This window comes from Hyla sarda, chromosome 2 (assembly GCF_029499605.1).
Source record: "Hyla sarda isolate aHylSar1 chromosome 2, aHylSar1.hap1, whole genome shotgun sequence".
In the NCBI taxonomy this organism is placed as follows: Eukaryota; Metazoa; Chordata; class Amphibia; order Anura; family Hylidae; genus Hyla; species Hyla sarda.
The window spans coordinates 82474135-82499239 of NC_079190.1; the positions used below are offsets into that span (position 1 = coordinate 82474135).

A 25105-nucleotide genomic window follows, 5' to 3' on the forward strand; every position below is an offset into this window, starting at 1 on the left:
AGAACGTACAGGCACAGCTCCAATTGACTTCAATGGTCTGAATTTTGTCAGCTAGTGATTAAATTTAGGGAATTATTAATTTATACAAGTTTTTTCTTGGACCCTAAAGCACAACACATCATGTTTAAGAGTTTAAAACTTGCATACATTCAGAAAAATACCCAAACTTAATCGCTAGTTGTCTACATTCAGGCCATTGAAGTCCATGGGACCTGTGCGTAGAGTAGAGACCCAGCATTGGCTGACTATGACTACTGCACTTAAAGTGGTATTACGGGTTTATACATCTTATCCGCTATCCCTCCATTCATGTCTATGGGAGGGGGCGTGACGGGTGTCACACCTCCTCCCATAGACAGGAATGGAGGGGGCGTGGGGTGACGTCACTAGGGACCGCAATGTCATGTCCCAGTCTTGGAAGCAGCTCCCGGCACAGAATGCCACTGCCCACCACTGTGGACCCCTGCGATCATAGATAGGGGATAAGATGTATAATCTTGGAATACTCCTTTAACCCCTACTAAGACAGTTTTTTCTAACCTAAATGTAAAAATAATACCTTAATCTGGCCCTGAAAATGCCCGGTTTGTTTGGTATCTATAAACACAATCAGAGAAGCTAAAGGAATTCAGAAATGTGAAAAAACTACTTCAAAACAGAAATGACTTACATCTTCATGCTGGTGGATGTTCTCCGATTGATGAAGATACAACAAGTGCTGCAGGATGTCTCTGGGTTGCCATTGTGTTTGCAGGTGGTTCCCATTTACTGTTTTCCCATTATGCACAGTGTTTTGTCTGGGTTCAGGCTCTCTTCTTACTGGATTGATCTTTTGTGATTTATCTGAGCTGCCATTTACACTCCTGTCAGGGAAGAGAGCAAAGATAATTGTATAAAATACAATATTAATAAGAATATAGTCAAATAAAATTTTCATGAAAATGTTCATCCTACACAACTAAAACTGGTTGTCCAAGTTTTCTGATTTAGGGCCCATTTGTAGAGAAATTTCATCAATTAATTCTGTCAGTGGATCTGCAACACCTGGAATCGGGGTAAATTTCTTTTGGAATTTGTGGTGGAAATGAAAGGGGTTCTCCTGGGGAACTGGACCCATAGCCCATCATTTCACTCTCATCAACCTACAGTGGGGATCAAAAGTTTGGGCACCCCAGGTAAACATTTGTATTAATGTGCATAAAGAAGCCAAAGAAAGATGGAATAATCTCCAAAAGGCATCAAATTACAGATTAGACATTCTTATAATATGTCAACAAAAGTTAGATTTTATTTCCATCATTTACACTTTCAAAATAACAGAAAACAAAAAAATGGTGTCTGCAAAAGTTTGGGCACCCTGCAGAGTTAATATCTTGTACTGCCCCCTTTGGCAAGTATCACAGCTTGTAAACACTTTTTGTAGCCAGCCAAGAGTCTTTGAATTCTTGTTTGAGGTATCTTTGCCCATTCTTCCTTACAAAAGTCTTCCAGTTCTTTGAGATTTCTGGGCTGTCTGTCACCCACTGCTCTTTTAAGGTCTATCCATAGATTTTCAATTATGTTGAGGTCAGGAGATTGTGAAGGCCATGGCAAAACCTTCAGTTTACGCCTCTTGATGTAATCCCCCATGGATTTTGAGTTGTGTTTAGGATCATTATCCATTTGTAGAAGCCATCCTCTCTTTAACTTCAGATTTTTCACAGATGGCATCAAGTTAGCATCCAAAATTTGCTGAAATTTTATTGAATCCATTTTTCCTTCTACTCGTGAGATGTTCCTTGTGCCACTGGCTGCAATACAACCCCAAAGCATGATTGATCCACCCCCATGCTTAACAGTTGGACAGAGGTTCTTTTCATTAAATTCTGTTCCCCTTCTTCTCCAAACGTACCTTTGCTCATTCTGGCCAAAAAGTTACATTTTAACCTTATCGGTCCACAGAATTTGTTTCCAAAATGCATCAGGCTTGTCTATATGTTCATTTGCAACGTTCAAACGCAGATTTTTGTGGTGAGGACGTAGAAGAGGTTTTCTTCTGATGACTCTTCCATGAAGACCATATTTGTACAAGTATCTCTTTATAGTGGAATAGTGCACCACAACTCCAGTGTCTGCCAGATCTTTCTGGAGGCATTGTGCAGTCAGTTTTTCTCACAATCCTGCGAGCTGTTCTGTCTGATATTTTTCTTGGTCTTCTAGATCTTGCTTTAACTTCCACTATTCCTAATGACTGCCATTTCTTAATTACATTCCGAACAGAGGATATTGACACCTGAAAACGTTTTGCTATCTTCTTATAGCTTCTCCAGTCTCCAGAGCGTCAACTATTTTCAGTTTCAGATTTCTAGACAACTGCTTAGAAGAAACCATGGTGCTGATTGTTGGGGCAAGGTCAGATGAGTCTGGGCATTTAAAACCTTTGAGATTGACATCACTTGGTCTTCCCAGATGATGATTGAGAACAATCCATGACACTGGCAGGTCTCAGCTTTGCAAAGGGTGCAGTGCATGCTATAAATTCTGCAGGGTGCCCAAACTTTTGCAGATGCCATTTTTTTGTTTTCTGTTATTTTGAAAGTGTAAATGATGGAAATAAAATCTAACTTTTGTTGACATATTATAAGAATGTCTAATCTGTAATTTGATGCCTTTTGGAGATTTTTCCATCTTTCCTCGGCTTCTTTATGTACATTAATACAAATTTTTACCTGGGGTGCCCACACTTTTGATCCCCACTGTATTTAATTGCCTAAATATCATTCATTAGCTATATAGAGTAGTTTCCCCTCTTTGGTTGTCACATGCATGAAGTGCATCATCCAGCCATCCACTTTCTGTCCAAATCCCTCTCTTAAAGCAGCCCCAACCTCCTGAGAGATGGTTTCTGCCCTGCTCTAATGAGTCATGCTTCCTTTAGAACTGGGAGGTGTGTGCAGCTATCACACACTGACCTTCCATCTGCTGCTCAGAGCAGGAGAGTGGGGGCTGCTCTCAGAGAGTGAGCTGGCTGGAAGAGCATAGCTACAATGATTGCTGGGAGATGTAGGCAAGGGGAAGGAAGGAAGGAGGGCAAAGAATATCAAGCAGCCAAAGAAGTCAATAGACACAGAAATCATGCATATCAGGCAGGATCATTTACAGGTAGTGTGGTGGCTTTGGAGCTTTAAAGGGGTACTCCGGCACTAAGACATCTTATCCCCTATCCAAAGGATAGGGGATAAGATGCCTGATCGCGGGGGTCCCGCCGCTGGGGTCCCCCGTGATCTTGCATGCAGCACCCCGTTAGAATCAGTCCCCAGAGCACGTTCGCTCCAGGTCTGATTACTGGCGATCATGGGGACGGAGCATTGTGATGTCATGGCTCTGCCCCCGTGTGACAACTGTCCCAGCGGCCCCGTGATCAGGCATCTTATCCCTTATCCTTTGGATAGGGGATAAGATGTCTTAGCGCCGGTGTACCCCTTTAATATATATATATATATATATATATATATATATATATATGTATATATTCCCCCCCCCCCCCACACACACACCTGGAGTTCCCCTTTAACCCCTGCAATTCTAATTTCTATTGACAATGGGCTTTCCAGGCAAAACATGTTCATTCTTCTGGTGGAATCTGGATCCGTGTTGGATTTTCCACTACAGAACTTCCATAGTGTGCACTGAGCAGAAGAATCCCATTGAGATCTATGGGATTCTGCTGGAAGCAGAAGGCGGAAAATCTGTAGTGTGCATGGTGCCATGGTCTAAAAATAAATGTTAGATAATTTTTAAAGATTGTGATGTGAAATGTACCTGTTACTATATTTGGCTTCCTCTGGGCTCGGGAGGTCAGACAGATGATCCGAGGAGGAGTGCACATGCCTGTGTTTGTTTTCTTGAACATCAAGGATATCCAGATGGGACACGTGGTCATGTCCCACTTCTCTGTGTTGTATCTCTATTACCTAGTGGTATGGGGTAAGGGCAGAAATGATTAGCTGTTTTGTATAACCTTAACTGCATAGTACATTTTAGTCAGGAAAATAGTCTACATTCTTAACTACAAAAACCTGTAAGGCCTCATTCTTGTCACTAGAAAACTGACACTCTGTAGGGCACGACACCTCATAAACAATATGGTATCCTTGCAGTTCAAGTAATTTTTACAAGTCACATAAAAATTTACAGATTGTGTTGCAGGTTTCACCCATTGCTTTGTAATAGATGAAATCCTCAGTAAAATTCTGCAGCATTTCTGCACCAAATAGGACAGTGTGCAGATATAACAATTTGCAACTAAATTTAGGCAACAAATATGCGACATGTAAACTTGTCCTTAGACACGTTGGAAAAATATTATTTAGCCACCAATTTAGATGTTCTATAAATATAGAGTATGGTCTTTATGATGGACAATATAGGTCGGCACTTTTCATTGTATGAATCGCGTCTGTTTTGCTTATTCTGTAAACATGAGATTTCACTCAAATCTATTATAAAATTTTTTTTAAAAACAGCATGTCCCATGGGATGCAATAGGTATGGGGATTTCTATGTTTCTTTTAGGAACAAATAATTCTGTACACATAGGGGAAGATTCATCAAAACCTGTGCAAAGGAAAAGTGTCCCAGTTGCCCATAGCAACCAATCAGATCGCTACTTTCATTTTACAGAGGCCTTGTTAAAAATGAAAGAAGTGAGCTCATTGGTTGCTATGGGCAACTGGGCAACTTTAATCTGGACAGGTTTTGAAAAATTTCTTCCAAAGCCCCATTAAAGCGTTTTCTGCCGCATTTGCTGACAATCTAATATATATGAACTGTAAAAGAGTTTAATTCTACTTGAAAACTTATGTTAAACCTTAACATTTATATATCATTGTAGAGATATATATATTTATCCCAAGTTCTGTACACCATAAAAAAAAATCCCAAAGCAAGAATGCCATATTTGTGTAATTTCACATACCATAAACATGGAATAAAATGTCAGATCTAAACCAGAATGGTATCAATAAAACTGTTTGTGCCAAAAACAATCCCTCACACAGCTCTATAGATGAAAAAAAGAAAGATGTTATAATGGTCAGAATATGACGGTGCAAAGAATAAAAAAATCTATATGTGTTAAGGGTGCGTTCCCACATGGCGTATATGCAGCGTATTTCATGCTGCGCAAAATTTACGGCAGCAGCAGGAAATGCGATGCGTATTCCTTGCACACTATACACACAGGGCTTTCCGGCAGTAGCCCTAGTTGTGTAGTGAGTTTTGGAGGCGGATCTGCACGTCACAGTCACGCCGGCACACGGCCCCGCCTCCAAAACTCACTACACGCATAGGGCTGCCACCGGAAAGCCCTGTGTGTATAGTGTGCAAGGAATACGCAGTGTATGTCTCGCTGCTGCCGTAAATTTTGCGCAGCATGAAATACGCTGCGTATCCGCCAGGTGGGAACGCACCCTAACTGTGTAAAATGAAGGGTGCCATTCATTAAAAAATACATATTAACCTGCAAAAAATATGCCCCATTGGGTTTTGTCACCTGGATCTTTGAAGGTGAGAAGGAAAAAAAACACTGTTCAAGCAATAATTTCACTGGTTCCCACCTTTAGAGAGTCATTCAGATAACACACACCCTATGCTTTAGAACGCATGATCTTCTATTCAACACAGATAATACACATACAGTATAGGGGAGATTTATTAAAACCAGTGTAACGTAAGAGTGTAAAGTCAGATTCCTTCTTTTATTTTTCAGGGGCCTTTTTAAAAAGGAAAAAAAAACTATCTGGTTGCTATGGGAAACTGCACCACCTTTCATTTACACAGGTTTTGATAAATCTCCCCTATAGTGCTAATTGTCTTAAGATTGATAGCAGACAAGAAAAAAGAATACCCTGAATTGGCAAAACTCACGACACTTAGGCTACATTCACATCACGACTGTGTGATAGGGCTGCTAGCTGCGGGAAAATGTAACCCCTTAAGGACCAAGGGTTTTTCCGTTTTTGCATTTTTGTTTTTTCCTTTTCACCTTCTAAAAATCATAATGCTTTCAATTTTGCACCTACAGACTAATATGGGGGCTTATTTTTTGCACCACCAATTGTACTTTATAATAACATCAATCAATTAACCACAAAATTTACAGCGAACCCAAAAAAGAAAAAATATATATTTGTGGGGGCAAAATTGGAAAAAAACACGACATTTTGTAAATTTTGGGGGATTCTACACAGTGAACTTTTCAGTAAAATTGACACCATATATTTATTCTGTAGGTCCATACATTTACAATGATACCCAATTTGTATAGGTTTTCCTTTATTTTACTACTTAAAAAAAAAATATTATAACTACGTGCACCAAAATTGGTATGTTTAAAATTGGCATCTTCTGACCCCTATAACTTTTTTATTTTTCCATATACGGGGTGGTATCATTTTTTGTGCCATGATCTGAAGTTTTTATCGGTACCATGATTGTTTTGATCAGACTTTTTGATCACTTTTTATACATTTTGTAGGGTATACAAAGTGACCCAAAAAAATACGCAATTTTGGACTTTATAATTTTTTTTGTACATATATATGCCATTGACCATGTGGTTTAATTGACATGACATTTTTATAGTTCGGAACATTTCCGCACGCGGCGATACCACATATGTTTATTTTTATTTACATTTTTTTTTAAATGGGAAAAGGGGGTGATTCAAACTTGTATTTAGGAAGGGGTTAAATCCCATTTATTCCCTTATATTTTTTTTTCTTTGTACAATTTTTACACTTTTTTTTTGCCCCCATAGGGGTCTATTTCTTGCAATACTTTGATTGCATACACTGAACAATGCCATGCCATAGCATAGCAATGATCATTGTAATCTGCGCTTGATTGCTCAAGCCAGGATCTCAGGCTTGGAGCAATCAAACTCAGATGGGACAGCATGGAGCACGGTAAGGCACCTCCCGCTGTCTTCTCAGTTGTTCGGAACGCAGTGATTTCACCGCAGCGGTCCCGAACAGCTCCGCTGAGCTAACCGGCAGTGATCTTCTGGTAATCTTCACATTATGGGAGCCGGCCACGGAAGTAAAACGTCTGTAGTAATTAAGGGGTTAAAAATTGTCCGCTGCCATAACCCTGTTTGACCCGAACCGCATCCCATTCATTTAAATCAGCGGTGATTTAAATCAGCAGTGACTCCAGTTGGATAATTTTTTAACCATATGCAGACTCAACAAAGAACACACACCACAGGGATTGCGTTTATCCAAAGTTTTTATACGTTCCATGCAAAATATTCATACTTTTTCAATACGGATATCACATGAATAATCACCCAGTGACAAGTAGCGAGAATCCATGGATTAGGCATCTCTAAAAAAATGTATGTGCCTCAGCCGAGGGCTCCTGTTCCTGGCCATAATCCTAGTCGAAGCGCTCAGCCCCTCTGAGCGTTGGCCGTTTGTTGACGTTTCAGGAGTGTAACCTCCCTTTCTCAAACCTGCCTTGTGCACACCCACCACCATGTTATATACACAGCGCTTCTCATGAGAATTCAGTTCTACAATATAAAACATTTTAAAAACATGACAGAAAGCACTCCCCCCCCCACCAGCAGGCTTCCATGACGTCATGCCTGCTGGGGTACGCCCGCATCGTCCTGAGCTAGAGCTTTTTAAACTCTTACTTTTTTTTTGAACAGGGGGGGTGTTAGCTATAGTTAGGGAGCATAGCCTAAGTTAGATTATTTAGTGATAGGTACTCCTTAAGACTTTGCCAAATTGTCTCTCAGACACTAACGATTTTTTGAATCATGTTACCAATGTAAAAACGGATACTGACAGTTTATTATGCACTTTGGACATAAAAAGTCTCTACCCCAACATCTCTGTACAGGATGGGATGGTGGCGATTAGAGAAGAGCCTGTAAAAGATAGCACTTTAAGTAATTCTAAAATTAACTTCATAATGAGTCTGCTGGAACTGATATTAAACAAAAATTACTTTAGATTTGGCGAGGATTTTTACCTCCAAAAGCAAGGAGTTTCATTGGGGTCCCCAGTGGCCCCCAGTTTAGTGAATATCTTAGATTTGCACTACATGTTCCAGCACACCCATTAAGCAGTAAGGTGAAAAAAAAATGACTGAGATATTTGGATGAAGCGTTCGTCCTATGGACGGGCACACATCCAGAACTAATGAAATAAATCACATATCTTAATACATGCCATCCATTGATAGAATTCACCTGTGAGTCTAATGCAGAGCATATACACTATTTAGATGTAGATGGCAGGATTGAAAATGGCAGGATAGAAACAATAATATATATGAAAGAAAGTGATAGAAACAATATTATATATGAAAGAAAGGGATAGAAACAATATTATATATGAAAGAAAGGGATAGAAACAATATTATATATGAAAGAAAGGGATAGAAACAATATTATATATGAAAGAAAGGGATAGAAACAATATTATATATGAAAGAAAGGGATAGAAACAATATTATATATGAAAGAAAGGGATAGAAACAATAATATATATGAAAGAAAGTGATAGAAACAATATTATATATGAAAGAAAGGGATAGAAACAATAATATATATGAAAGAAAGTGATAGAAACAATAATATATATGAAAGAAAGTGATAGAAACAATATTATATATGAAAGAAAGGGATAGAAACAATAATATATATGAAAGAAAGTGATAGAAACAATATTATATATGAAAGAAAGGGATAGAAACAATATTATATATGAAAGAAAGGGATAGAAACAATATTATATATGAAAGAAAGGGATAGAAACAATATTATATATGAAAGAAAGGGATAGAAACAATATTATATATGAAAGAAATGGATAGAAACAATATTATATATGAAAGAAAGGGATAGAAACAATATTATATATGAAAGAAAGGGATAGAAACAATATTATATATGAAAGAAAGGGATAGAAACAATATTATATATGAAAGAAAGGGATAGAAACAATATTATATATGAAAGAAAGGGATAGAAACAAACAATCAATCAATCTCCTACACAAAGATAGTGCTCATGCACCTCAGGTTTTTAAGGGAATACCAGAAGGTCAGGTGATCCGTGCTAAAGGAATTTGCAGTTCAGAAGAAGAATATCAGAAAAATAAAAATGTCATGATTGAGAAGTTTGTACAACGTGGCTATAAAAAAAGAAGAATTGGAAGAGGTAGCTAAACAAGTGGATGGTATACCAAGGGAAGAATTGAGAAAAAAGCAAAATGGAAAAAAAACAGCCAGAAAAAAGCAATAGATTTATGTTTCTTTCAACGTATGACGATCATTCGAGATTTGTTAAAAAGGGGATTCATTTTGGACCTGTTTTTAGGAACTGGGTTCGCTTACTATATGATACCCCTAGAGCCCATATACATACTAATATGGGTGTTTCTAAGTCATGCTTTCCCCCTTCCTCTTTGCCTTGGCTGTGGAGCCTCTGGCGGCGGCCATTAGGGCCTCTGAGGCCGTTAGGGGAATCCCTAGAGGGTCTGTGACTGAAAAGATTTCCTTGCATGCTGATGACAGCCTATTATATCTAGCAGATGTGGAGGGTTCCCTTAGTGCATTGTTTGATATCTTGGAAAGGTTCGGGGAGGTCTCAGGCCTTAGTGTAAATTGGGCTAAATCGTCTATTATGCCCTCATCCCGGGTACTTGGGAGGGGAAGTGACTCAATGCATTTCTGAGTTTATGGCCCTTAATTTAGACCCCATATTGGAGACTACAATCACAAGACTTCAGGCATGGGACTCTTTACCCTTATCTTTGGCGGGGAGGGTTAATATTTTCAAGATGATATTTCTCCCAAAATTTCTGTCTTTTTTTCATTTGTCAATAAACCTCAGAGATTGGGACAGGAACTGCTCCAGGTGCCAAAATAGTAAAGAGGGCTTGCGGCTCCAAATATGCATAACTATTTTTAGCTTCACAGCTGTTGTACGTAGCTGGATCTCTCTATGGGTGCATGCACACCACATTTTCAGGCTATGGCTGCCGGGGAGGGTTTTAGGTCCGTACAGAAAACCGGATACAGGTCAAAAATGAGCCAACTGGAATCAAACGGTGACTCCGGTCAGCTCATTAAAGTCAATGGATTTCAGCGCCGGTCTGGCTGGGGTATGGGAGGTTTCCCCTCCCCCAGCCAGATCCGGCAGCCGTAGCCTGAAAACGTGGTGTGCATGCATCCTAACGCCTACACGGCCCTGGCAGGGGCTCTCATGGGTTTGGATGAGACATTGACTAATGTATTGTACAGATATGCAAAAAAAAAGAAGAAAAAGGAGGGATTCAGCTCACCACTGTGCGGTATTGGATGCAGGAGCTCCGTAGTTGCAGGAGAGCAAGGCAGGCAGGACGCGGGCCGTGTCCCGGAGAACAATGGAAGAAAAAAGCACACGTGCAGGGGTGGGCCTCCAGCTGCTCCAAAAAGTCCAATTAGAAAATTAAAACTTCACCTTTAATGTAGCATGTTAAAAACAGAGGATATCCATGGTGGAAAATAAAAAGAAGGAAGGGAAACCGACGCGTTTCGAGCCTGTACTGGCTCTTAGTCGTGGCACGACTAAGAGCCAGTACAGGCTCGAAACGCGTCGGTTTCCCTTCCTTCTTTTTATTTTCCACCATGGATATCCTCTGTTTTTAACATGCTACATTAAAGGTGAAGTTTTAATTTTCTAATTGGACTTTTTGGAGCAGCTGGAGGCCCACCCCTGCACGTGTGCTTTTTTCTTCCATTGTACAGATATGCTTCCTATTCATCCTTGTTGACCCCATTAAGACAGTAGCTGCGGTCTGGTCGGTGGCTTCCGGGCGCTTCCCTAAAGAGGTAGTTTCTCCCCGAGCACCCCTGCGGAGTAACCCTCATTTGGAACACCTACGGGAGTTAAATGCTGCCGGGTTTTGGAGCTCCGATGAAGTAAAATTTGCTATGCACTTGTTTGGAGAAGATTATGCCTTTCCTTCCTTTGCTGATCTGAGAAGCCATTTTGTTGTTCCTTGGGATGGCCATTTCAGGTATCTCCAGTTGAAACATGCGGTTTCTGCCCAGTTTGGATCCCTGGCAGTTACCCCTGGGTTTAATGACTTGGAGTTGCTCCTGGGGACCACCCATCTTTCCAAACCCCTTACCCAGGCATATGCCTTATTGCAATCAGTTGGTCCAGATCCTTTTGCTATTGCGTATTTGAAATGGATCGATTATATTCCTAGTCTTTCAGAGGAGATGTGGCAGGAGGTGGTTAAAATGTATTATCCCACAGTGGTGAGTGCCCGTGACATGCTCTTTCAGTCCAGATTCATTCTACGTTTGTATTATACTCCTGTTGGATTACATAGAATGGGGGTCTTGGGGTCTGATTCCGGTGTGGGTGGGAGAGAGGCACTCTTTTGCATGCGGTTTGGAATTGCTCCTGTGTTGTGCCTTTCTGGAGAGAGGTGATGCAATTCCTGTCTGACCATCTAGAACTTCCCTTTGTGCTAACGCCAGAGGTCTGTTTGTTGGGAGTTATCAATGGTCTGGTATCGGGCTCATATAGGCATATTTTCTTCTGTTTTGCGCACTCAAAGTTATCATGATGGCCTGGAAGGATACATCCTCCACCCCCCCCCCCCCAGTTTCCCGCTGGAAATATATGAATAAATATATTCCTCTCTATCATGCCCTTTATATTGTAAATGCCCCTTTATATTGACAAAGTATGGGTGCCATGGATGTTGCTAGATGTCTCTACAGATCCTCTGGTTCGGGGGGCCTCCCAGGTGTAGTATAGTTACTGGGTTGGAAGGTGAGCTCCTAGGATGTGTTCTGGTGTGTGTTTGACTGGTTGTGTCTGTGTTTGTTCTGTTTATTGGTGTTGGTGTTCTCTCCGGGGATGTACCATGCCTTACTAACTTGACTGGTATATAGTCCTTGTAACTGGTTTAAGTTACCGTAAGCTATGTTCCTGCGTCCTATATTCTTTGGCTTATTGCACTCTCATACTGTATAAGGGGTGGTATGATCCCCCAGAGGATTGTTTGAATTTACTGTAAATTTTTTTAAATTTAAAAACATAATAAAAACATATTTATAAAAGAAAAAAAAAGGTGATTAATAAATATTGGAATTTACTTTAAGCAGATGAAAAATATAGAGTGTTGTTCCGTGAGTTGCTGAGGTATACGTACAGAAAGGGGAAATCATTGGCTAATTATCTGGTTAGATCCGATTTACGAAAAAATTTAAAATCCAAACCATCTTTTTTGAGAACGAAAAGTAATGGTACATTTCCATGCAGAGCTTTAGTGGCATTATACATGGTGACAGCATAACACATTCCACAAAACGCACAAAAAAGGTTTTTATACCTGTGAGACAAAGCAAGTGATTTATGTTTTAAAATGTCCATGTGAAAAGTACATGGGTCAGACAGCTAGAGCAATTAAAATCAATTTAAATGAACATAAAAGCTCGATCAGGAATTTAAAAAGAAAACTGAAAATCCAAAAGATGGGAGGAGAATAAAGAACAAGAAAAATATGAAACTAGTGTAGCCAGGGTCATCAGGTCTGTGATCGCAGTTGGCTGGTACTAGAAGAGATTGAAGCTACAGGACAGGAAGAGTTAAAAAATAAATTAAGACGGGAAGTATATTGGATCCAGCGTATTGGCACTTTAGCTCCGCAGGGTATAAATGAAGACTGTTTTTCTCAATGTATATTTATAATGATACATATCTCGTCCGATTTTCTATCATGTTTTTATAATGTTTTATATTGTAGAATTACATTTTCGTGAGAAGCGATGTGTATATAACATGGTGGTGGGTGTGCACAAGGCAGGTTTGAGAAAGGGAGGTTACACTCCTGAAACGTCACCAAACGGCCAACGCTCAGAGAGGCTGAGCGCTTCGACTCCCAGCCCTGAGGATTAACCAGGATTATGGCCAGGAACAGGAGCCCACGGCTGAGGCACATGATTTCCAGAGACGCCTAATCCATGGATTCTCGTTACTTGTCACTGGGTGATTATTCATGTGATATCTGTATTGAAAAAGTATCTATATTTTGCACTTGAAAAGGAACGGATAAAAACTTTGGATAAACGCAATCCCTGTGGTGTGTGTTCTTTGCCGAGTCTGAATATGGTCCTGGACTACGGTGTAGAGCATCTAGATTAAACACACAGGAACCACCCAGGTTGTTTAATTTCTAGTGATCTGATAGCTTGTGGGTTAGTGAAATGTAATTTTTGAACCATATCAGTTTTATTGCTGGACAAAAAAAAAAAACGTGGCAGACCACGATTTCAGTTCGGTATCAAAACCGGATATGGTCCAAAAATGAGCCAAACGGAGTCACTATCTGACTCTGTTGCACTTATTTAAATGAATGGGATGTGGGGCAAGTCCGGTAGGGTCATTTCACCCGCAGCCGGATACAGCAGCCGTGTCACTAAATAGTGATGTGATTGCACCCTTAGCTTGATGTTTCTTCAATCATACACATGATTAAGGGGTCGGCCCCTGAAACGTTGTGCCCCTAGCAGGGACCAAAACTGAATCCTCTGCCTGCACTTCAGATGAATTTACTTGTCTAAAGCACTTTATTGGTCTTGTAAGACTTTGAAGAAATGTAGAATAAAAAAATAAAATAAATAACTTTAAGAAATGTCCAGCTAAGTGACTTATTCCTGTTCGGGGTACTATTTTTTCTTGTCTACTATTAATCCTTTCTTCTCCTTACTGTCATGTGTCTGCCTATAAGGTAACTGGCTGCAGCAGTACCAATCACAACTCCCTTCGCCCTGTGGGCAGTAGGTCCGAAAAATGTGAACTCAGTACCTTTATAAACTCTGCCCCGCAACAGCTGCTGTTTTCTGCAAGATTTCTACAATACTGTCTGTTTTATCATTATAGAGTGCCATAAAGGCTTGCAGAGACTTGGCTTCTTAAATTGGTCATCCAGGATAGTAAAAAAAAACGAGCTCCCAAAAAAAACACCACCATAGAGCAAAGAGGGACAAGCCATGCCCTCAGCCACACCCCTAACCACGGCCAGTCTCTTTCAAAATTTGCACCTCTTTAAAGGCTAGGGTCACATGTAACGGACCTGCAGCATATTTTACGTTGCGATCTGCCAGTGACCCGACCAATATTGTGCCTCCTGCAGTTGCCGAAAACCTACTTGACCACCTCGCCCCGCCCCCTGGCCTGCTTGACCAGAGGTCGGAGGCAACGGATATCAGGCAGGTGAGATGGAGTGTGAGACAGGGGAGACCATTGCTTCCGTGAAGTGCAGGTACTGGCTGGGGTTGTAGTGGGAACGTGAGACCTAGCAGTAGCAGGCGGGACACGTCAGGGGCTTGGAGCAGATGTGCGTGACTGCTCTAGTGCCAACTTGTCAGCTGGGCTGCAGTTCAGCACATAATATAGTGGCAGGGGGGCCCCCTGGCTATGAGGCCTGGTCGCAATGGCGACCTTTGCGACCTCTATAGCTACGCCACTGTTTACAGCTATTTATAGCTGACATAACAGTGCGCCAGGATATATCATTTTCATTTTTTTCTTGCACAATTTGAATTTTTACTATATTCCATAGCTTAATTGGTTTCTATCACAGCACAATTTACATACAACACATATTTACATACAGTACCTCACATATACATACATTGCAGACATATTTGCATATAACATACAGTACCTCACATATACACACACTGCAGTCACATACACTTACTTGTGCAGTGTCTGCTTGTAGAGCCGGAAAGTTTAATTCAGAAGCGGGACATGTGGGGGCCGTTCCAGAGCGGCGGGACATGACCCCAAAAACGGGAATGTCCCGCCGGATCCGGAGCGGTTGGGAGGTATGACACCACACCTGTCCTCAGGTTGTGTGTGGCATTGCAGCTGTGTTTCATTGAAGTGAATGGAGCCAAATTGTAATACTACACACAACCTGAAGACAAAATTAGCTGTTTTTCTTTTTTTGGAGAACCACTTTAAAAGGAACCAAGCATTGACTTAAAGGGGTTGTGCGCTGCCCTGCCTTTTGGAGCTCCGCACGCAGCATCCGGAAGTTCATTACTCCGAACGCTGTGTGCGGGCTTCTGTGTTCGCGGCCGCCGGGCGTGGCGTCACACCCGCCCCCTCTACCAAAGTCTACAGCGGTCGCGCCCCCTTCCCATAGACTTTCGCTGAGGGGGCGGGCGTGACATCACGAGGGGGCCGGGCGTGACGTCACGCCCGGCGGCCGCTAACACGGAAGCCCGCACACAGCGTTCAGAGTAATGAACTTCTGGACGCTGCGTGCGGAGCTCCGAAAGGCAGGGCAGCGCACAACCCCTTTAAAGGGAAGCTACCTGCAAAAGGTGGCTCCAAAGGTTTGCATATCCTTCTTCCCAGAATGCTCAGTGGAGCATGAATGGCCTATAAGTCTCCACACTGCTTTTTGGAAAAACATCAAAACATCACGGGGGAGATTTATCAAAACCTGTCCAGAGCAAAAGTTGCTGAGTTGCCCATAGCAACCAATCAGATCGCTTCTTTCATTTCTCAGAGGCCTTTTCAAAAATTAAAGAAGTGATCTGATTGGTTGCTATGGGCAACTCAGTAACTTTTCCTCTGGACAGGTTTTGATAAATCTCCCCCCCCCCCCCCCCCCCACATCTTGATTCCCAGCTTACTGTTATAATTTATTTTTAGGTTTAGTTTTCCATCACACAGCAAATAAACAGCATATAACACCCAGTGTGATAGCGGTCTAGGAGCAGTTGCTTAAGCATTATCATAGTATATCCATTTACATATAGAAAAGATGAATACCGTGGCACTTACCCTTCAGTCGATAAAAAAACAGTCTTTTATTTTGTTAATCCATCATAAAAACAGGCAGACATGGAAGTGGACAGAGGCTGGAGCGAAGCTCCAGCCTCTGTCCACTTCCATGTCTGCCTGTTTTTATGATGGATTAATGAAATAAAGGACTGTTTTGTAATAGACTGAAGGGTAAGTGCCACGGTATTCATCTTTTCTATATGTACGTGGAAGCATAAAGGAGGTATCTGGCAAAAATAAACATATCCCCTTACCACAGGATAGGGCATAAGTAGCTGACCGTGGGCGGTCCTAGCACTGAGACCCCCCCCGCGCTCAGTGAGGAGAGCGTGCTGCAGGCGGCACAGCTCCATACATTTCTATGGGAGTGGCGAAAATTCCCAAGTACAGCACTTATGAATCATCGGCGCTCTCATAGAAATGAATAGAGGGCGTGCCGTCTACTAGTAGATGACACATACTCCTCTCTGTGAGAACCAGGGTCCCGTCCCGGAGGTCACGGGGGGTCCCAGCGCTCGAACACCCCACGATCAGCTACAGGATACGTTTATTTTTGCTGGATATTTCCTTTAAGCTTCCGCAGTAGAGCACCACCTCAGTCGATACATCTGTTATTTTGGTGAATCTGACCGGGAAGCTATAGTGCCAGCGGTGTATCTTTGGTATATTTTGATAGTATAACCATTTACCTGCACTTCACCAAGTCCCAGGTTCTTTAGCAGTAAAGTAAGTCCCTCATAAGTTAACGTATCATTCTTGCCATACAGATGAAACAGTTGCCTGAGATAATATCCTTGTTCTTTCTCAGCCTCTTCCAAATAGGAAGCATTCTGCTTAAATTCAGTTCTTCTGATCCGCAGAGCCTTGTTTTTTGGTTGGTTTCCTCTAAAAAGGACATTATCTCTGTCCAGGCTTGCAAATACTGGACAAAAAGCGCTCAGGCTAAACAGCAGGAGCCAGGCCTTGTGGAGCAGCATCTGTGAAGAGAACAAACACTAAGCGTTGCACAAAATACAAAAGTATTTGAAAAGTTCAAATAAAACACACAATAACATGCTAAACAAATGGACACAATAACTACAATATACAGTACTATAAAGCATGAATACCGTATACATACGAATGCTATAGGCACATCGGGACTGATGTTTCCTTCCTCAATGTATCCAGAAATGTGACAAAGCTCATTTGCCACCTTTGTTAAAGCTCCCAACCCCCACTTTCCCATACACATATTGGAATGTCATTCAAGAGGCAGGACATTTTAGGGGCACATATAAAGAATCCATTATAAAAAAAAAACTCTCTCTCATCCACTTTAACAACATCTTGTATACACTTATTAATTATTACAGACAAAGGTCAAAAGTCCTCTACTTTTATGACCCGTGCTTGTGTTTATAGACCGGTCACAGGCAGGATGGAGCGGTGTTCTACTGTAAGAGAGCAACATGTTACCAGATGATAACTATAAGGGGCAGCAATCTCAGTATAGTCATAGTGGGGATCTTAGTGCCTAAACCACAACCCCTCACCCCTTTAGGGACCCTTTAAAATATCCAATGAAACATTTATAACATATTAAAGGGGTATTCCAGGCCAAAACTTTTTTTTATATATCAACTGGCTGCGGAAAGTTAAACAGATTTGTAAATTGCTTCTATTAAAAAATCTTAATCTTTCCAATAGTTATTAGCTTCTGAAGTTGAGTTTGTGTTTTCTGTCTAACTGCTCTCGGATGACTCACGTCCCGGGAGCTGTGCAGTTCCTATGGGGATATTCTCCCATCATGCACAGCTCCCGGGACGTGACATCATCATTGAGCAGTTAGACAGAAAACTTCAGAAGCTAATAACTATTGGAAGGATTAAGATTTTTTAATAGAAGTAATTTACAAATCTGTTTAACTTTCCGGAGCCAGTTGATATATATTAAAAAAAAGTTTTTGCCTGGAATACCCCTTTAAGAATCTTGTAAATTTTTGGCAGTTTTTCTGTTTATTCCTCCGAGCTAAGAGCTACTGATTCATTTTTTTTTATTTTTTTTTTAACAATTGTGGAGCAAGTTATACTTTTTAATGGCAGCATTTATTTTACTTTATGATGTCTAAAGGAAGAAAATAAATATATTTTGGGGGGTGAAATGGGGGGAAAAACATGATTCAGCTGCTTTGGGGAAATTTTGATTTTGCAGCATTAACAGTTGTAAAAAGACATTGGGTTCACGCCACGATTTCACTGTACAGCTGCCGGATCCAGTTGAGGGGAGAGAAAACTGGGCGCTCCCGTATCCCAGCTGGACCCGGACCGTATCTAATTCATACCACGGTTTTCGGTCCGGTCAGAAAACTTGATACGGGGCAAAAATGTGCTGACCGGAGTCACCGTTTGAGTCCGGTCGGCTCATTGATATGAATTAGATAGGGGCCTGGTCTGGGATATGGGAGCGCCCGGTTTTTGCTGCTTCTGCAAACCGGATCTGGCAGCCGTACAGTGAAATTGTGGTGTGAACTAGAGATGAGCGAACTTACAGTAAATTTGATTCGTCAAGAACTTCTCGGCTCGGCAGTTGATGACTTATCCTGCATCAATTAGTTCAGCCTTCAGGTGCTCCGGTGGGCTGGAAAAGGTGGATACATTCCTAGGAAAGAGTCTCCAGCCCACCGGAGCACCTGAAAGCAGAACTAATTTATGCAGGAAAAGTCATCAACTGCCGAGCCAAGAAGTTCGTGACGAATCGAATTTACTGTAAGTTCGCTCATCTCTAGTGTGAACCTACCCTTATTGTTATGTTTTGCTACTTAAACAAAAAAATGTAAAAATACTTTCCATACCCGGTTGGTCATGTCTTTTTAAGGCCGGCTGCATCTATAAATTATACAGATTTATAGATCTGTCAATTAGTACAGGTACTACTACTCCCATCATGGAACAGTGTGTGCCATGCTGGGAGTAGTAGTACTACCTAAAAAAAATAAAAAAGATAAAAAAGTTAAACCCACACACACACTACTTTTTTATTATTGTTGGCTACATTTTTAGTGCCCGCACACACAAATTGATCCCTGTTTAAAAATTGATAAAAATTTCGCTATAAAAAAATATACATTTTGTTAAAAAAAAAAATTTCCATCACTACTGTATCTTTTTTATTATTTTTAATGGTACCCTACGAAATTGTATTAAAAAAGGTATCTCCATCACTTTGTTTGATCGCTAAAGTCCAAAAAAGAATAAAAAATCCTGGCAAAAACACCAACGTTAAAACCCACATGGCGTTTTTCTTGCCGTTTTTCTTGGCGTTTTTTTCACTCCCATAGACTTCTATGGGAAGAAAACGCCAAGATTTTCCTTAAAAAATGCCAAAGTCTCAACAAGAGGTCGTTTTTGAAAAACTGCCAAGGAGCCAAAAATAGCTGAAAAATGCCAAAAGGATAAAAAAATAAATAAAAAAACGCCAAACTGACAAACGCCAAGTTGATATTGCATTTTGCAGTTCCCTAATGACTTGCAGCTAACATCTGGCCGCAGCGCTTTTTCACAAAAAAAAAAAAAAAAAAAGCCATGCGGCAGAATGGACGTTTTTATTCGCGTTTTTGCAAAAAAAAAAAAAAAAGTGGAAACCTAGCTTTATACTTGTATAAAAAACTTTGCAGAACTTTTCTGTTCGCTTATCTGCATTGGGGTAGTGACCAATGGGTCAGGGGAAGCAAAGGAAAAATAAACACCAGACCTTTCTGTAATGGGAGTGGGGCAAAATCGAACACTATATTATGGGGGTGTTTCGATCTTTGCTATTGGGCCCCCTCTCTCATGTATGCCACTGGTGCGAGGGCTTTTTTTGTGCAAAGATTTGTAGCTTGTACCATTTATGATAGAAGTGACTTCTTGATTCATTCATGTATTTTAGCTGACTTCAATGCCATTTCTGCCACTGGGTATTTTCATTGTTTTACAGCAATCCCATTTTATGATCAGAGTGATTGGGAATGTAATGCTACATGGTCCCCAAAAAGCAACGATAAACACTATAAATGACAGAGAAACAGCAAGACTAAACTCACTGCTGAAATGTACAGTACAATTACTGTGAAAATGTATAAAGAGTTTTCTCCGATTTTCCCTAAATAAGCTTTATTCTATGATAGGAATGATTTACATGCTGATAGCACTATATCTACTAGAGGCATAATATCCAACATACTAAACTTTTAGCCATAACCACATTTTATTAGTCTGGCTTATAAAGGGTATATAAGATGAATACATGCTGCTTCTGTTCACTTATTCTGTTGTCACTACAAGAGTGAGAGCAGCCATTAATTACAGCAGAATTAAGCTACCCCTCCTTTCCTACAATATGCAAGAAGCCATTCCCACTACCTCCCAACCAGATATCCATGGCGACACAATGTGTTACGCCGAGCGCTCCGGGTCCCTGCTCCTCCCCGGAGCGCTCACGGCGTCTCTCTCCCTGCAGCGCCCCGGTCAGACCCGCTGACCGGGAGCGCTGCACTGACATTGCCGGCGGGGATGCGATTCGCACAGCGGGACGCGCTCGCGAATCGCATCCCAAGTCACTTACCCGTCCCGGTCCCCGGCTGTCATGTGCTGGCGTGCGCGGCTCCGCTCTCTAGGGCGCGCGCGCGCCAGCTCTCTGAGACTTAAAGGGCCAGTGCACCAATGATTGGTGCCTGGCCCAATTAGCTTAATTGGCTTCCACCTGCTCCCTGGCTATATCACATCACTTCCCCTGCACTCCCTTGCCGGATCTTGTTGCCTTGTGCCAGTGAAAGCGTTTAGTGTTGTCCAAAGCCTGTGTTACCTGAACTCCTGCTATCCATCTTGACTACGAACCTTGCCGCCTGCCCCGACCTTCTGCTACGTCTGACCTTGCCTCTGCCTAGTCCTTCTGTCCCACGCCTTCTCAGCAGTCAGCGAGGTTGAGCCGTTGCTAGTGGATACGACCTGGTTGCTACTGCCGCAGCAAGACCATCCCGCTTTGCGGCGGGCTCTGGTGAACACCAGTAGCCTCTTAGAACCGGTCCACCAGCACGGTCCACGCCAATCCCTCGCTGACACAGTGGATCCACAACCTGTAAGCCGAATCGTGACAGTAGATCCGGCCATGGATCCCGCTGAGGTGCCGCTGCCAAGTCTCGCTGACCTTACCACGGTGGTCGCTCAGCAATCGCAGCAAATTGCCCAACAAGGACAGCAGCTGTCGCAGTTGACCGCCACGTTACAGCAACTTCTGCCTCTGCTACAGCAGCAACCATCTCCTCCGCCAGCTCCTGCACCTCCTCTGCAGCGAGTGGCCGCTCCTAGCCTCCGCTTGTCCCTGCCGGACAAATTTGATGGGGACTCTAGACTATGCCGTGGATTTCTGTCTCAATGTTCCCTGCATATGGAGATGTTGTCGGACTTGTTTCCTACAGAACGGTCTAAGGTGGCGTTCGTAGTGAGCCTTCTTTCAGGAAAGGCCTTGTCTTGGGCCACACCGCTCTGGGACCGCAATGATCCTGCCACAGCCACAGTCCAGTCCTTCTTCGCTGAAGTCCGTAGTGTCTTCGAGGAACCAGCCCGAGCTTCTTCTGCCGAGACTGCCCTGCTGAACCTGGTCCAGGGTAATTCTTCAGTGGGCGAGTACGCCATCCAATTTCGTACTCTTGCTTCCGAATTATCATGGAATAACGAGGCTCTCTGCGCGACCTTTAAAAAAGGCCTATCCAGTAGCATCAAGGATGTGCTGGCCGCACGAGAGATTCCTGCCAACCTGCAAGAACTTATCCATTTGGCCACCCGCATTAACATGCGTTTTTCTGAGAGACATCAGGAGCTCCGCCAGGAAAAAGACTTAGATCTCTGGGCACCTCTCCCACAGTATCCTTTGCAATCTACGCCTGGGCCTCCCGCCGAGGAGGCCATGCAAGTGGATCGGTCTCGCCTGACCCAGGAAGAGAGGAATCGCCGTAGGGAAGAAAATCTTTGTCTGTACTGTGCCAGTACCGAGCATTTCTTGGTGGATTTCCCTATTCGTCCTCCACGTCTAGGAAACGCACGCACCCAGCTCACGTGGGTGTGGCGTCTCTTGGTTCAAAGTCTGCTTCTCCACGTCTCACGGTGCCCGTGCGGATTTCTCCTTCACCCAACTCCTCCCTCTCAGCCGTGGCCTGCTTGGACTCTGGTGCCTCTGGGAATTTTATTTTGGAGTCTTTGGTGAATAAATTCTGCATCCCGGTGACCCGTCTCGTCAAGCCGCTCTACATTTCTGCGGTCAACGGAGTTAGATTGGATTGCACCGTGCGTTACCGCACAAAACCCCTCTTAATGTGCATTGGACCCCATCACGAAATGATTGAATTCTTCGTCCTTCCCAACTGCACCTCTGAGGTCCTCCTCGGTCTGCCATGGCTCCAGCTTCATTCTCCCACCCTTGACTGGACCACCGGGGAGATCAAGAACTGGGACTCTTCTTGCCATAAGAAATGCCTCTCCCCCCCCTCCCAGTCCCGTCAGGCAAGCCTCAGTGCCTCCTCGTACACCTGGTCCCCCCAAGGCTTACCTGGACTGTGCCTTGCCTCCTCATGGCCCCCGTCCTGGTGACACCCTGTCCCGTGCCATGCTTCACCCCCTGCCCTCCCTCCCCATTCCCACTCCTGCTGTACGGCCTGCCTTTGAGGAAACCCTTCAATCACTCCCGGTGTCCTCATCCCATGGGAAGCAGTTGCCGGACAAAGAAAGGGGGAGACCTAAGGGGGGGGTACTGTTACGCCGAGCGCTCCGGGTCCCTGCTCCTCCCCGGAGCGCTCACAGCGTCTCTCTCCCTGCAGCGCCCCGGTCAGACCCGCTGACCGGGAGCGCTGCACTGACATTGCCGGCGGGGATGCGATTCGCACAGCGGGACGCACCCGCTCGCGAATCGCATCCCAAGTCACTTACCCGTCCCGGTCCCCGGCTGTCATGTGCTGGCGCGCGCGGCTCCGCTCTCTAGGGCGCGCGCGCGCCAGCTCTCTGAGACTTAAAGGGCCAGTGCACCAATGATTGGTGCCTGGCCCAATTAGCTTAATTGGCTTCCACCTGCTCCCTGGCTATATCACATCACTTCCCCTGCACTCCCTTGCCGGATCTTGTTGCCTTGTTCTAGTGAAAGCGTTTAGTGTTGTCCAAAGCCTGTGTTACCTGAACTCCTGCTATCCATCTTGACTACGAACCTTGCCGCCTGCCCCGACCTTCTGCTACGTCTGACCTTGCCTCTGCCTAGTCCTTCTGTCCCACGCCTTCTCAGCAGTCAGCGAGGTTGAGCCGTTGCTAGTGGATACGACCTGGTTGCTACTGCCGCAGCAAGACCATCCCGCTTTGCGGCGGGCTCTGGTGAACACCAGTAGCCTCTTAGAACCGGACCACCAGCACGGTCCACGCCAATCCCTCGCTGACACAGTGGATCCACAACCTGTAAGCCGAATCGTGACACAATGCCACAGTATTCAGTACTACGGTGTGTTATCGCACCACCCTTCCCCCTAAGTCCTATTCATTTTTTTTTTCAATAATGGCAAAATTGTTGCAAAAATAAATAAATAAAACAAGGCTTGTGGAAATATTTGCACACTTTGTATGAATTGTACTTTAAAAGTTTCCACAGATGTTCCATCAAATTAAGATCTGAGAAATATTCATATTCCACAAACCATCCTGGGCAATTTTAACAGCGTATCAAATAAAAAAAAAGGCAAATGCCATTAGGGAAGACCATTGGCATAAAGGGGTGTATGTGGTCTGTAACAATGTTTAGGTAGGTGGTACTTGGACCCAAGGTTTCCCAGACTGCTGCTGCATATCTACTATAATGTATCCTATGTATCCTAATGTATCCTATCCTGCAATGCAGCACCCAGTCACCCACTCACAATGAGTAAGAAACAAGTGCTGGAACTTTCCATTGTCCACCCTGTCTTCTCAGTGATTGACCCAGGGCTCAAGTCCTACAGAAACACGTGGAAGCTGAGTTCCTGCACTTTTTTCACAGCAGGAACACCGTTCCCATTAGCAGGAGTCCTGCATGCCAATCCCTTGAGTGTACATCTATTCAGTGCACTTTTTTTCCCCCAGGACTTGACCCCTGGATTGATCTTAAAGAAACATCCCACAATTTGACGGGCTTGTCTGCTGAAGATAGCCTTCAGCACAGCTCCAGCTCCAGCTTCAACTGGGTAAAATGTGCATGAGTGCATCCTATAGGCATGTTTAGCAGTCCACGATCTCACACCAAGAGTTACACTCCCAAAAATAGCATCAGAGTCTTTTTACAGGGCAGTAGGGGAAAGCACTGTAGCAAGGCCTATGAAAGGAGTACTCCGGTGGAAAACATTTAAATCAACTGGTGCCGGAAAGTTAAACAGATTTGTAAATGACTTCTGTTAAAAAATCTTAATCCTTCAAGTACTTATTAGCTGCTGAATACTACAGAGGAAATTATTTTCTTTTTGGAACACAGAGCTCTCTGCTGACATCATGAACACAGTGCTCTCTGCTGACATCTCTGTCCATTTTAGGAACTGTCCAGAGCAGCATATGTTTGCTATGGGGATTTTCTCCTGCTCTGGACAGTTCTTAAAATGGACAGAGGTGTCAGTAGAAAGCACTGTGATCGTGATGTCAGCAGAGAGCTCTGTGTTCAAAAAAGAAAAGAATTTCCTCTGTAGTATTCAGCAGCTAACAAGTACTGGAAGGATTAAGATTTTTTATTAGAACTAATTTACAAATCTGTTTAACTTTCTGGCACCAGTTGATTTAAAAAAAAAAGTTTTCCATCGGAGTACCCCTTTAAGTGTTGTCAAGGCTACACCTGTAATCATTTACATATCTGCCTGAGACACAATTTCATGTTGACTTGTGTACCAATCCAACATTTCTGTCTGGGTGCATTATTTCTTTGTGTGTGGACTGGAAAAGTATCAAAACATAAAAATAAAAAAAATCTAAATAAACTTCATAGTCAATTTTACTGCACAGTTAAAAATGCAAACCCAAATAAAGAATCAATTTTTTTTTTGTCTACCCCAAAATACCATTTAAAACTTAATATCAATATCTTATACATTAAAGGGGGTTATCCACCATAAGGTGATTTTAGTATGTACCTGCCAGACAGTAATATCTTTTTGGTGAACTGGGTATTTCCTTTTGGAGTTCATTCTCCCAAACTACTAATCCCATAGTTCCTTGTTTGTAAGTTTGAGATCAC

The 25105-nt window shown here is 42.8% G+C and overlaps 1 protein-coding gene across 6 annotated transcripts in view; it reads right to left on the bottom strand.

The window, feature by feature from the left end:
• Window positions 1-25105, bottom strand: part of SLC39A5 (solute carrier family 39 member 5) — an 85021-nt gene that overhangs the window by 51936 nt on the left and 7980 nt on the right. For 2 of the 6 annotated variants that reach the window (XM_056562263.1, XM_056562264.1), the window contains exons 2-4: window positions 16549-16836; window positions 3802-3953; window positions 671-863 (exon numbers count right to left, since the gene is read on the bottom strand). In XM_056562263.1, the coding sequence (XP_056418238.1) occupies window positions 671-863; window positions 3802-3953; window positions 16549-16836 (633 nt within the window). Of the gene's footprint in view, window positions 1-670; window positions 864-3801; window positions 3954-4572; window positions 4626-4957; window positions 4972-14762; window positions 15042-16113; window positions 16161-16548; window positions 16837-25105 lie in introns of those variants that run through there. The other 4 variants (XM_056562267.1, XM_056562265.1, XM_056562268.1 and 1 more) reach the window with 4 other exon arrangements.